Source organism: Enhydra lutris, unplaced genomic scaffold (genome assembly GCF_002288905.1).
Source record: "Enhydra lutris kenyoni isolate GAN:26980312 unplaced genomic scaffold, ASM228890v2 scaffoldscaffold38, whole genome shotgun sequence".
NCBI classification, from domain to species: domain Eukaryota; kingdom Metazoa; phylum Chordata; class Mammalia; order Carnivora; family Mustelidae; genus Enhydra; species Enhydra lutris.
In genome coordinates this window covers 9,223,349-9,236,424 of record NW_019154122.1, presented here as the reverse complement: position 1 = coordinate 9,236,424, position 13,076 = coordinate 9,223,349, and the positions used below count along the sequence as shown (strand labels likewise).

At 55.0% G+C, this 13,076-nt stretch overlaps 1 protein-coding gene across 2 annotated transcripts in view; it reads left to right on the top strand.

Annotated features, from left to right (window-relative positions):
* The window catches only part of LOC111154678 (kazrin, periplakin interacting protein), a 433,844-nt gene that overhangs the window by 368,793 nt on the left and 51,975 nt on the right, over positions 1 to 13,076 (top strand). For both annotated transcript variants that reach the window (XM_022514491.1, XM_022514492.1), the window contains exon 3: positions 11,898 to 12,034. In XM_022514491.1, coding sequence (XP_022370199.1) covers positions 11,898 to 12,034 — 137 coding nt within the window. The remainder of the gene's footprint in view (positions 1 to 11,897; positions 12,035 to 13,076) is intronic.

Here is a 13,076-nt window from a genome sequence, read left to right as displayed (position 1 = left end):
TTAAGCTCTCGCGATGGGTCCTAGCAGGGCCCTGTGTGCAGCTGCATGCTCTGCCCTGGGAACGGTGGTTCTCTCTTGAGCCCCGAAGCTAGAGAACCCAGGAAGGGGGGGTAGCTTGAGATCTTTGTGCCTTCATCACTCTTTTCAAGCCCCCAAGTCCCATATCCTCCCACTTTCTTCATCGGTGTGGGCCATCCCTTATCCCGGCTACTGGAAATGTGGTCAGATGGGGCCCTGGCCCTCCTTCAGGAGAATTTTAGGCTGGTCTAGAAGGCTGGGCAGCCCTGAGCTGACAGTCTGGTGCAGGTTCCCAAAGGGTTGAGCTGCGGTAGCGCCAGGCATCCACACCCCAGACAGAGGTGTGGGCTGTGGGCTGTGGAAACCCAGGAAGAAGCTTCATCGGATTTTGACAGGGAGAGAAGGCTGGGAAGCCCTCTGAGAAAGACAGGCGTGCTTAAATGACTGTTCTCCTCGATACACACAGAACACGTGGTGTTAGATCATGGGGAGCTCCAAGGGGAATGGACAGAGGAGGGGTCCAGGGACAGCGTCGCTGAGAAAGTGATGTTTGAGGAAGGAGCGTATCTGCATGAACCAGGAGGAGCCGAGGGCAGCAGTGGGATGCAGGTGGGAGGAAGTCAGAGAGGCAGAGGGTGGGGATGACAAACACGGGTCTCTTCTAGACCGTTCTAGGGACTCTGCGCTCGCCCTTGAGATGGCAGCCGCTGGAGAGGAGCGGGACAGTCATGATCCGATTTGCATCTGAGGGGACCACGCCCTGCTGAGCTGGCAGAGCCCGAAGGGTTGTGAGACCAGTTCAGGAGGCCACTGCATGACACAGACACGGGATGGTGGTGACAGGACCGGGGTGGTGACTGAGGAGTGGCGAGAAGTGGCCAGATTCTGGTCACGTGTTGAAGGTAGAGCTGACGTGACTTGTTGAGGAATTGGGGGTGGGGCAATGAGAGAAGTAGAGTTAAGGAAGATTCTGGAGTTTGGAGCCAGAGGAGCTGGAAGACAAAGTCACTGTGCATTGGGTTTGAGGGGACTGGATGGAGCAGGGGGTAGGGGTCTGGTCGGGTCTCCCTTTTGGACGTGCTGAGTTGGAGGTGCTGTTGGACCCCCGTTGGAGGTGTGGGGAGGCTCTGGGCTCTGAGCGGGGTGCAGGGCAGGGGGCCGGGCTGGAGACAGCCCGCTGGGATGGCACAGCGCAGGGCTGAAGCTAAAGCTAGGAGGCCAGACAAGCCACCAGGAGACAGGAAAGAAGGGCAGGTTTCTCAGATCTAGAGGCCCCCTCCTCAGAGAGATCAGCAGAGACCCAGATGGAACAGTCAGAGACGTGAGAAGAAACCAGGAGGAGGGGGGTGGGAGGGCACACGAAGGCATCACCTGTGCCGGTAAGAGTGTGACAGTCGGGCCTGTGGGGCTCACAGCCCAGAGCTGACCTTGAGAAGAACAAGTAGGGGACAAGTCCAAGGGGTCCCAAGGAGGATGGGAGGAGAGAAATGAGGCACAATGATGCACAACGCTTTTTAAGAGCTATTGCCCCAAAAGGAAAAAGAAATGGAATGAGAGCTGGAGAGCGACATGGGCTATTTTCTGTGAAAGATGGGAGAAAGAATTGCACGTTTACGTGACACTGGGGGAAATCCCGTGGAAGGCATGGGGCAGGGGCAGAGAGTGTGGGTAGTCAGAGCAGGCGCTTATAATAAAGGGGTGGCCTGAGTTTCCCACACCTCCTGACCTAGGTGACCTCCTTCAGGTGAAGGAAGCCACAGTCTGAATCAGGGGAGCCCCATGGGAGAAGCAGATCCCCTGGCTCCTAGACCCTGGGTCTTGCCTGTGCTGGAAGCACGGTGTCTGGGGTCTGTCCCCAGCTCTGATAGTCCCGGTGCTCTGGGTCAGCCAAAGCTGTGGTCCACTTGAGTCTCCTTGTGTCCTGTGTGGGGTGTGACCAGAGCAACGTGTAGTGGCCGTGGACACAGAGCACGGAGCCCAAGGCAGTTTGGCGAGAGCCGTAGCCTTTTTGCAATTAGCCCTGAGGGCACCACGGCTCGGCAGGCCTGTCAGGAGGCACAAGGGAAATCAGCCTGCTGTCAAACCCAGGGAAGGCAGGGGGAGGCGTGCAAAGGAAAGCAGAATTGTCTCTGCCCCCAGGATGCAGGAATATATTGGACGCTGCTCAGTGATGGCCATGGAGCAGGTCCCCATGGTCCCCCGGGGTGTCCACCTTTTTGTCACTCAAGAGTCAGTCAGTTGCTATTTACTGAGCACTTACTATGTGCCAGGGCCCATCCTAATGCTGGGGACACAATGGTGAGCAAGGCAAGCTGGGTCCCTGCCCCGAAGGACTTTCTGTTGCCAGTCACAGCTGGACATAAAAATCTGTAAGTAAACCCAGGAACCTTCATTTATCTTGGACCAAATGGAGGGAAGATTATGCTCTCTCACCTTGGAGTGTGCAAATAGGAGTTTGTTTGCCGCTGTCTCAGACGTAAATGGGCTGGTTTCCTGCCAGCTGAGAGGACTGCTTCTCTCTTTTGGTTAAATGGAGTTGACTTTGATTCCATAGGGTGCATTGGTATTGGCACGGCTTTGCCCAGACAAGGCTCACCCAGCCGTTGTCAAACACGCCAGCTCAAACACGCCAGCTCTGATCACTCATCTCTGATCAATCCCATCCAAGGCAGGGCAAATCTGATTTTCCCTCCTGTGCCATAGCAGACATCTCTAATCAACCCAGGTTCCTACAGAGCATGGTTGATTAGTCATGTCTGCATGGTCATAGTATTGGAAATTGAGACTCTGTATTCAGATGTATCCAGACGTGTACCCTTCCTACTCCAAGCAGGAGGTTGCAGAGGTCATGCTGCCAAACTCTAGGCTGCACCTGGAGAGAGCAGCTTGGGAATTCTGGAAAGATCATGGACCTGAATATCGGAGTCCTGGAGTCGAGTGCCAGTGCTACCACTCATTGGCTGAGCTGGCCAGTTAATCCACCTCTCCTGTTGGTGAGAAGAAAAAGGAAGTTTCTGTTCGTGAGAAACAGAGCCACCCCAGGTCAGAACCCAGGTCACACGGCCAAGGGCATGTCTGACCAGGCCTGGCTGAGCAGGTGTGGTTTGGGCAGACACACACTTCCCCAAGTGCCACCTGACAGAGAAGAGATCACATCTCTTCCATACCTGTTCTGAACTCACCTTGCTCAGCTTTCAAACAGAAGAACAAAAGTATACCTGGCTCTGCCTGTCCCGGGGCCGTAAGTGTGTGGGCCCTTTACCTGCTTCCCTGCCCTGGGCCTCTTCTCTGGGTGCTTTTCCCAAAATCCAGGCTGTTGGTCAAGTCAACCAGTGTTTTTTGAGGCCTCCTGGGGCATGGGAGCAACGGGGAACTGGGAGACGGGGGGAGATGCTAACGTTTGATGAGAACCTGCTGTATTCAGATGCTGGGTCATGTCACGTAGAGCCTCGCAAGGTAGAGGTTACCGCCATCTGCTTAACAGCAGAGAATGCCCAGACTAAGTTACCTGCAGGACTGGACTGGAATCCAGGGTTCTGCTCTGTGAATCAGAAACTGTGTCTTTCTTTTTTTCTTTTTTGTTTTTATTTTGGAGGGAGAGTGCGCGGGGGCGGGAGGGGGGCAGCGGGGAGTCGGGTGGGCAGAGGGAGAGAGAGAAAATCCCGAGCAAGCTCCATGCCCAGCACAGAGCCGGATGCGGGGCTTGATCTCACAACTCTGAGATCATGACCAGAGTCCAAATCAAGAGTCAGACGCTTCACCGACGGCACCACCCAGTCGCCCCCTGAAGCTGTGTCTTTCCGGCGTTCTCCCCACGTGCTCATGGTCCGCACCTGACCGTTCACCCCGGTCAGACCGTTCTGTATCGGGCAGGAGTGAGTGCATTTCCAGGCCTCATTCTACAGATGCAGAAACAGGTTTAGTTAAAGACTCCAGAACTGAGCTTTTCACACAACCACGTTGGCCTAAGAATCAGGAGACCTGGGCTGCTCGCTCTGTGATACTGGCCATTCTCTCTCCCTCTCTGGGCCTCCACTTCCCCCTCTGTAAAGGGAAGTTGAGCTGAAAGAGCTTTTATTTTATTTTTGAATTTTTTAGTTATTTTTCTAATCCGGGTATAGCTGATGGTACATTAGTTTCAGGGGTACGACGTAGTGATTCAACAAGTCTCATCGTGCTGTGCTCCCCAAGAGCAGAGCTCCCACCTCTCACCACACAGCGCTGTCACGACACCATTGACTATATTCCCCAAGCTATGGCGTTTATGCCCGTGACCTCTTTGGAAGAGCATTTTGGTGGGTGTTTTTCCAGAGTGGTTTGCTAGGCTCTTCTGGCTCCTGTCTGCCCGCCCCTCCTTTCCCAGACTCCGTGGATGCCAAAGGCTCAGCCGGAGGAGAATGTTGAAGGGGAAAGACAGCCCCACCCCGCTGGCGGTGGCTGGGATGGTCCTACATGGGCTGAGGTCTACCTGCCCCTGCCCTCCACCACCCCTCCCCACCTCAGAGCCCTTTTGTCCAGAGGAGTTCACCAGGCTGGAAATTTTCCTACAGTCTCCTGGTTTGGGACCATCCAGAACCAGGCCTGCAGTCTCCTGAGGTCAGACTAATGGGAAGTCTGACGGTGTGGGATGAGACCGTGTCTTGGGCAGGCTGAGGATCCTACAAGCCGTGGGGTGATGGGGCCAGGGGTGGGGGTGGGGTGGGATTCCTTAAGAGCTGCAGACTTGCACGCATGCGTGTTCCCTCCTTCCAGCAGACACGGAGCAGTCATGGGGTGCGCACAAGAATGTCATGCTGCCTTTAATGGAAACCTCCGAAGGCCCCCTTGGGACTGTTAGACAGCTGCAGAAACAGCGCCGGGTAGCAGGAGTCACTGGTGTGGATTTTTGGATCTCCCGTGGTTTTGTGGATCGATGCAGGTTCTGCTGTTTCCGGTGATGTGCCTCCACAATGGGGTGGGGAAGGAGTGTGAGGGGTTCAAGGTCACATGTCAGGGATGCAAGTCCAGGGTCCGATCCTGGAGCCGTGAGGATCTTGGTGAGGAAGTTAACCCTTTGAACCTCAATTTCCTCCTCCATAAGGTAGGTGCCCCTCCCCCACACCCAACACACACACACACACACACACACACACACACACACACACACACACACACGTTCCCAAGCAACAGATGAGGCCAACGGGACTAGAGGAGGTTGGTTGGGGGTGGGTGATTTTGGAAGCCGCAGAGCAGCAGAGTGGGAGGGAAGGTGGATTGGTGCTGGGGCCAGTGGGAATACTGCCACCCACTACCTGAGCAGTGTCCTCAGTCTCCCTGGATGCCTCCTTCCTCGTCCTATAACATGGAATGAATTCGAACAGTGGCTGCGACAGTTGAGTGACAAAAACGCATCAGGGGTTAGAGCAGTGCCCGGTGCATGGGAGTTGTAACATCTAGGAAATCGAGGCTTGGGGGAGGCTAGTGACTTGCTCAGGGGCTCAGAGCCAGGGACGGAACCCAGACCCTCAGACTCCACACTGATGCCCCTCCTGCCCCACTGTGTGGCATTGGTCCAGGCCATGGACACATCTGTGGGGGGTCAGTGGTAGAGGTGGTGCCACCTGGACCCTCAGAAGCCAGAGGAAGTGCGCTGAGTTGAGCACACTCATGCTGGGGGCCTGGGCTGAGAGTCAGAGAGGGGAAGCCAGGAAGCCCGGTCCCTCACTCCCCAATGAGGTTCTCTGTGCATGCACTGCCTTGGTGGGTAAGCAGAAATCCGCTCCTGCTCAAACGTGCCCTCTGAAATCCCTTACCCTCTAGGTGCCCAGAGGCTCGAAAGCCAACAAGTAGCCTGTCCGGTTCCCTCGCATGTGGGCCAACATGTCCCTTCACCAGCGCGTTGGAGCTGAGGGTCTGCTTTCCCCACAGGGGGAGTGAGGGGGAACTGTAGAGACCCCCTTGCTCTCTGCTCCTCACCCTCCCAGAAGTGCATTTGCAGAAGCTACACGGGCTCACACTGCGCCCCCCCCCCCACCCCTGCCCCACGTCCGTGAGGGGCTACAGCAGTCTGAGCCGGGAAAGGAGGAAGGGGTCTGCTGTGGAAAGGGCCACTGCAAAAGCTTGAGAAGAGTGACCTCCCCAGAGAAGCTCCCGTCTTCGTGGGCCCACAGCGGGGACCCTGGTCACAGCCCCTGTGTCTCATGCAGGTATACAGCCTCCTGAGAATTAGAAAAATAAGTCCCTCCCAGCGTGCCCGCCTTCCCACCCTCAGAGTCCCCACATTCCCAGGAGCTGAGCTGGTCTCCCTCCGTGATCCCATAGGGCCCGCTGGGCATGACATCACCCGTCACCATGGCAGTGGTTCCGGCGGCCTGGCCGCTGGAATGGGACACGCCTGGGTGAAGCTGGATGGCTGAGAAGGTGGACGGAGCTGGGGAGCTTTGGGCCGAGTCAGGAGGCTGGTTAGAGAGAAGGAGGTTCATGCCTCGCAGACCTCGTCTTGCCTCAGCAGCATTTGGAGAACGTCAGGATAGGGTTTTGAAGGAGCTAAAAGCAGACGTGTAGTGGAGGAAGGAGGCACCCCGCTGCATATTTTCCATACCTGCATAAATTAGTAGTTTAAATTACTTCTAGGGGACCCACTGTGCTGAGTTGTAATGCCATTGCCACCCTGTCGGATGACCCAGCTTCTGGAGACTTGGGGGCAGTCAGGCTCAGTTGGGGTGCAGACACACACATTCCCACCTCAAGTCAATGCAGGGGCCCCCAGGTGCCTGCTCGCAGGTCCTACATCTCTGTGGAGTTTTCTTGACGGGTTATGGACGTGTGTGCTTCTGAAAAGCTGTGGTAGATCACGCAGCAGCTTCTTTGTTTACACTGTGGTTCTAGAAGTTCCTTATCTTCGTCTTTAAGGGATCTGCACTCGGCATTCATTCCCAGAGAGTCAGCTTTTCATGTTTTTTTCAGTGCTCAGCCTGGCGGGGTCCAGCCCAGAATTCATAGAGCAAGAATTTCCAGGGAGAGCTCACGTGAAGGAACCATGGAGCAGAAACTTTCATGGTGGGGTGAAGGCACTTCTCACAGCCTACCTTGATGTGTCCATTAGGAATGTGTTGGGGTGAATGAAATGGGAAATCCCAGAAACAGCGGGGTTTAATTTTCTCCTATTATAAGGAATCCTGGCCCAGATGATGCCATCAGGGATCCAGCCCCTTCTGTCTGTCTGTTTGCTTCCATGCTCAGCTTGTGTCTTCATTCTTGTATTCACAAAAGGGCTACTGTGCCTCAGGACGTCACGTCTGTGTTCCCAGTAGGAAGAAGACCAAAGGGCAAAAGGGAATAATTACTGCTAGTGTACTATGCTATGATCTTTTACTAAAAAGAAAACAGGGGGGCTCCTGGGTGGCTCAGTTGGTTAAGCAGCTGCCTTCGGCTCAGGTCATGATTCCAGGGTCCTGGGATTGAGCCCCGTGTCAGGCTCCCTGCTCAGCAGAGAGCCTGCTTCTCTCTCTCTCCTCTCTCTCTCTCTCTCTGCCTGCCACTCTGTTTACTTGTGCTCTCTCTCTGTTGGATAAATAAATAAAACCTTTAAAAAAAAGGGAAAAAGAAAACAGGAGGGGCGCCTAGATGGCTCAGTTGGTTAAGGTCCAACTTGAGTTCGGCTCAAGTCATGATCTCAGGGTCGTGAGATCAAGCCCCACATTGGGCTCCACGCTGGACGTGAACCCTACTTGGAATTCTCTCTTTCCCTCTGCCCCTCCCCACTCCTCCCTACTCCCACCACTCCAGCACAGCATGTCTCTCAAGAAAAGAAAAAAAAAAAAAGGGAAAGAAAAAAAGAAAAGGGGGGATTTCCCAAAGATCCCTGTGTATAAATCTTAGTGGCCAAAATTGGACACATGCCCCCTCTAGCTGCAAGGGAGCTTGGGATGTTGAGTGTTTTAGCTGGGCACAAGCAGAATTGGGGTTCTCTTGGTAAAGAGCAGGGTGGGTGGAGTCTAGTGTCATCCTCGTGTGTAGGGAGGGGTTTGTCTTCTCCATCACCCTGTTGACCCCCCCCAAGAGCAGGACTGTGTCTTGTTCATCCCTGTCCCCCAACAGCAGCAGGCATGGATCCCGGCACACAGAAGGGGCTTGGTCAGCAGTTTGGGGGAGCTCTCCGTTTCCTCTTAAGGAGGAGCTACCAGTCTGAAGGCGGAAGTCCAGCCTCTGCTCTCAGGAGCCCCCAGCCGGATGGGGGAGGTATGGCCTCCTGCCCCGCCACTGAGGCCATCCGCACACAGAGACACACGCACTCACACGGCTCCGCTGAAGGACAGAATGGGGGTTCGTGCTGCTGCATACGCGGGTGCTGCAGGGATGGACCCGTGGGGATTCATGGAGGCCAGCAAGAGGCTGCCGCATCGCCCCTCTCCAAGGCCATGTGGCAAAAGTGAAGGGAGGCCCGGCCGTGCTTTGGAGGGAAGGGGCGGCAGCCTTCCCAGAGCCTCCTGCTGTCAAGAGCAAAGTCTGGAATTTGGTGTTTGTCCTGATAAGGCAAATGAAGGAGACAAATCAGAGCCCAAGGGGGATTAATTTCCAACCAAAAGGCAGAGGCATGGCTTCCTCTGCTTGCTGTAGGGCAGAGGCGTGCTCCCCGGGGGAGTCCATGACACCTGCTCAGCTGCTCACCTGAGATGGAGGGTCCCACCCAAGGCTCCCCTGGAAGCCCCCATGGTGACTTTGCTCAGATCAGCTGTCCCCCCCCGCAGTCCCCCACCCCTTGGAACCACTCCCCTCGACAGTCTGAAACCCGCCTGAGTCAGGTGCCAGGTCGGAGCCAGCTCTGCCATTTGTTGGCTGTTTGGCCTCAGTTTGCTCCCCTGTGAAATGGGATGATAAAAATACCCACCCACTTCCCACCTCTGTCACTGGAGTGCGGCCAGGATCTAGGATCTAGTGACAGACTGCAGATGGAAATTTCCAAGTTCTTGGTGACACCTGTGCCTGGTGAGATGCCTTCTGACCCACTTAAACGTCGTTAGATGTTGGGTTTTCTTAAAGAGAAGCTCACTAGGAATGCAGTCACACCGTGTTACGGTCCAGGGCCCAAAACTAGCCCAGCCCTGCCTGCCTCCCAGCCCTCCCCGGGGCCACCCCCTGCCTGACAGGAGCCACAACAGATAAGCTCTTGCTCCATGGCCTCCACTGTCCCTGTCCCGTAGTCACAGCCCTGCAGCCCGGAATTCCGGCCCCACTGAGCTGAGCTACCATGAAGAGGACAGAGGATGTGTCCAGCTGCAGGGGGACAGGTTAAAAGCTGGAATGTAAAGGCCTGCCCAAGACTCAGGGTCCCCACTACATGGGTCTCCCCATGGCCCCAGCTGACCTACCTGTGCCCTGTTCTACCCAGGCTGCAGGGAGGGAGGCAAAGGGCAAGAGGACGAAGGAGTCCCCTCAGGGCCAGAAGGACATCAGCTTCTGTCGAACACCAGGCTGGAGCCCAGGGTCCTTGGTCCTTATGTCACACCTGGTGGCTCCGACTCTCCCACTGGCAGGCTGAGTTTGTGGGGTGGATGTTCAGGATGAGGAGGGATGGCACAGCCATTGCCTGCCACATGTCACTGCCCTCAGCTCACTGTGGGCCCGGACCCCATTTGGACAGTCTCTATAAGGGCAGCGTAGTGTAGCGTCAGCTGTGTGACTTTGGGAAAATGACCTAACTACTCTGTGCCTTCTCACACAAAAGGCTTCCTCAGTGTTCTCTCCAGGGAGAGAACAGAGTTCTGGGGCCTGTGGGAAAAGGCACTGAGGCCCACCGTGGACTCAGCAGCGCCATTCGCTGTAGAGCAGGGGTGTCCAGGGCACAAGGGAGAGAGTCTGCCATCCGCAAAAGGCAAATTGCCTGTCAGGCAGGTGCTTGGGGCTCATGGCCCTGCGTGGGTGTGTGTGTGTGTGTGTGTGTGTGTGAAAGAGAGAGAGAGAGAGACAGCTTTGTTAAGATATAATTCACATATCATTCAATTCACCCACTTACAATGTACAGTTCAATAGTTTTTAGTCTAGTCACAGATTGTATGTCCTTTGCCACAGTCACTATTAGGACATTTTGATGAGGTCAAAAAGAAACCCCATGCCCTCCAGCCACCACCCCTCCAGCCACGTGTCCCTGCCAGCCTCCACCCCCCAACCCTGGGCCACCATGAGTCTACTTCGTGACTCCTTAGTCTTCCCTACTGTGGACCGTTCATAAAGTCTGTGGAATCACACGGTATGTGACTGGCTCCTTTCATGTAGCATGTTTTCAAGGTTCACCCGTGGTGTAGCATAAAGTGGTGCTTTTTTTTTTTTTTAAGATTTTATTTATTTGACACAGAGAGATCACAAGTAGGCAGAGAGACAGGCAGAGGCAGAGGGGGAAGCAGGCTCCCGGCTGAGCAGAGAGCCTGGTGCGGGGCTCGATCCCAGGACCCTGAAATCATGACCTGAGCTGAAGGCAGAGGCTAAACCCACTGAGCCACCCAGTGCTTCTTTTTATTACCAAATAACATTCCGTTATATGGCTATTATACCACACTGTGTTGTTGTTCTTAACCCATTTATCAGTTGATGGACATTTGGGCGGTTTCGCAACTTTTGGCTTCTGTGACCTGTGCTGCTATACATTTGTGTGTTTGTGTGGACTTACGTTTCATTTCCCTTGGGGGTGTGCCTAGGAGGGGATTGCTGAATCATAGAGCAACTTGACTTTGACTCGCTTGGGAAACTGTCAGGCTCTCTTCCAAGATGGCGGCCCCATTCCATCTATCCCGGGCAGCAGCTTGGGAGGTGTCCCAGGTTCCCCACATCTGTGTCAACACTTGAGTCTATCTTGCTTATTTTGGCCATTCTGGTGAGTGTGAAGTGGTATCTGGTGGGGGTTTTGATTTGCGTTTCCCTGTTAACAAATGACGTCAAGCTCATTTTATGTGCCTGTTGACCACTTCTTGGAGAAATGTCTGTCCAGGTGGTTTGTCTGTTTTTTACTCAGGTTGTCTTTTTATTATCGGATTTTAAGAGTTCTTTGTATATTCGGTACATAAGGCCCTTACCAGATGGTTTGGAAGTATTTTCTGCCATTCTCTGCATTGTCTTTTCGCTTCCATGGTGGTGGCTTCGGGAGCTCAGCAGTGTCCCGTGTTGATGGAGTGTGATGCAGCTGTGTTTTGTTCTTTTGTGAGTACTTTTGGTGTTATATCTCACTGGGTGTTTTTTGTTTTGTTTTTTTTTAAAGATTTTATTTATTTATTTATTTCATAGAGCGATCGCAGGTAGGCAGAGAGGCAGGCAGAAAGAGAGGAGGAAGCAGGTGCCCTGCTGAGCAGAGAGTCTGATGCGGGGCTCCATCCCAGGACCCCGAGATCATGACCTGGGTCGAAGGCAGAGGCTGAACCCACTGAGCCCCCCAGGCACCCCACTCGCTGGGTATTTTTAATCAAGTGCTTCTCCTGTGGAGGAACTGAACCAGACGATGGACTGTCGCGCTGGGCCAAGTGGTCCTGGGGCTCCAAGTGGGCCGTGGGGGCTCCTTCAGCAGGGAGTGGGGCACTGTCAGCTTCCTGGGCCGTGGACACAGATGCTTGCCAGGCCCCCAGCTCCCTCTGCCTGGAGACCCTTCTTCCATTCAGGGCTGGGAGGGATGCTCAGGCTAGGGCTTGCCGCCCTGATTGGATCAGTGAAACTGAGAGGTGAGAACAGGGACCGTGGGTTCGAGTCCTGGGGATGCCACTAAGTGACCGGGGCACGTGGGAGAGAAACATCATCTTTCTGCACCCCGTTTTCTCTTCTCTTAAAAAGAGGTTAGAGGCTGAGTCTCTTCTCAGCCTCTGGGGCCATCGGCCAGCAAGGGCCCCGGGCACTGACGCGCTCTTCTGCCCCCATAGCCATGAAAGCCGACCGGAAGCGCCTGAAGGGCGAGAAGACGGACCTGGCGAGCCAGATGCAGCAGCTGTACGCCACGCTGGAGAGCCGCGAGGAGCAGCTGCGCGACTTCATCCGCAACTACGAGCAGCACCGCAAGGTGGGGGCCGGCCCACCCTCCCCCCCCACACCAGCTCCCTCTCCCTCAGCCCTCCTCCCTTCCGCCTCCTGCTCCCTCCCACTCAGCTCCCCTTTCCTCCCCCTCCCTCTCATCCCCTCCCCCTGCTTCCTCCCCTCGCCCACCCCAAACACCAGGTCCCTCCCCACTTACCCCCTGTACAGACACACCAGCACCCTCACCTCCCACTGCCTGCAGGATACCTTCTCTGCCATCAGGAGGTCTGGCTTCTCTCATCCCCAAACACACACTCACTGCCCATGTCCCCTGCTCGCCTGAGGAGGCCTCTGATGTGTCTGGGCTAGGCTTGGGTATGGAGATGAAATGGGCATAGCCCCTAGCTGGGGGTTCCCCAGGCCTCCTGGGCAGATAAGCCTGGACAGGACAGCCCAGTCGCTGACTGTGGACTCTGGATTCCGGCTGGCCTAGGTTCAGATCCCAGCCCCCTAGGTGTGTGCCCTGTGGCATCTTACCTCCCCTCAGAGAGCCTCAGACCTTGTAGAGGTGTTAGCACTGGATGAGATGTGATGAATGCAAAGCAGTCTACGTGGCATCTGGCGTATAGTAAGGGCTCGGTGAATATTAGTTACAGCATCTTATTGATAATACCATAATACCAGTGTGCAGAGAGACCCAGGAGCCCTGGTGAGAGAGCAGGAAATTCTGCCTGCAGGAAAAGAGTCTTGGAAGGCTTCATGGAGGAGGGGACAGAGGAGTTGGGCTCTGCAGGGTGAGTAGGAGTTTAGCCAAACAAGTTATTTTTACTGTTGCTGTTTACCAAGCAACCCAAGGCAGACCAGAGGAGGTAGTGGCTGCCCACCCCCGTGAGCCGTGGGTGGTACGCTGAGCATCTCAATGGCACTGTGGCCTTCCTGGGGCTTAACAGCAAACACTTCTGTCTTGGCAAGGGGTCGTCAAATTTGTTTTTATAATTGTGCTCTTACTGGAAAATGAAATTTCCACGGAGACCCACTTCACCCCTGGACCATGCCCTTTTTTTAAGTCTAGGTAACTGCCCCCCCCA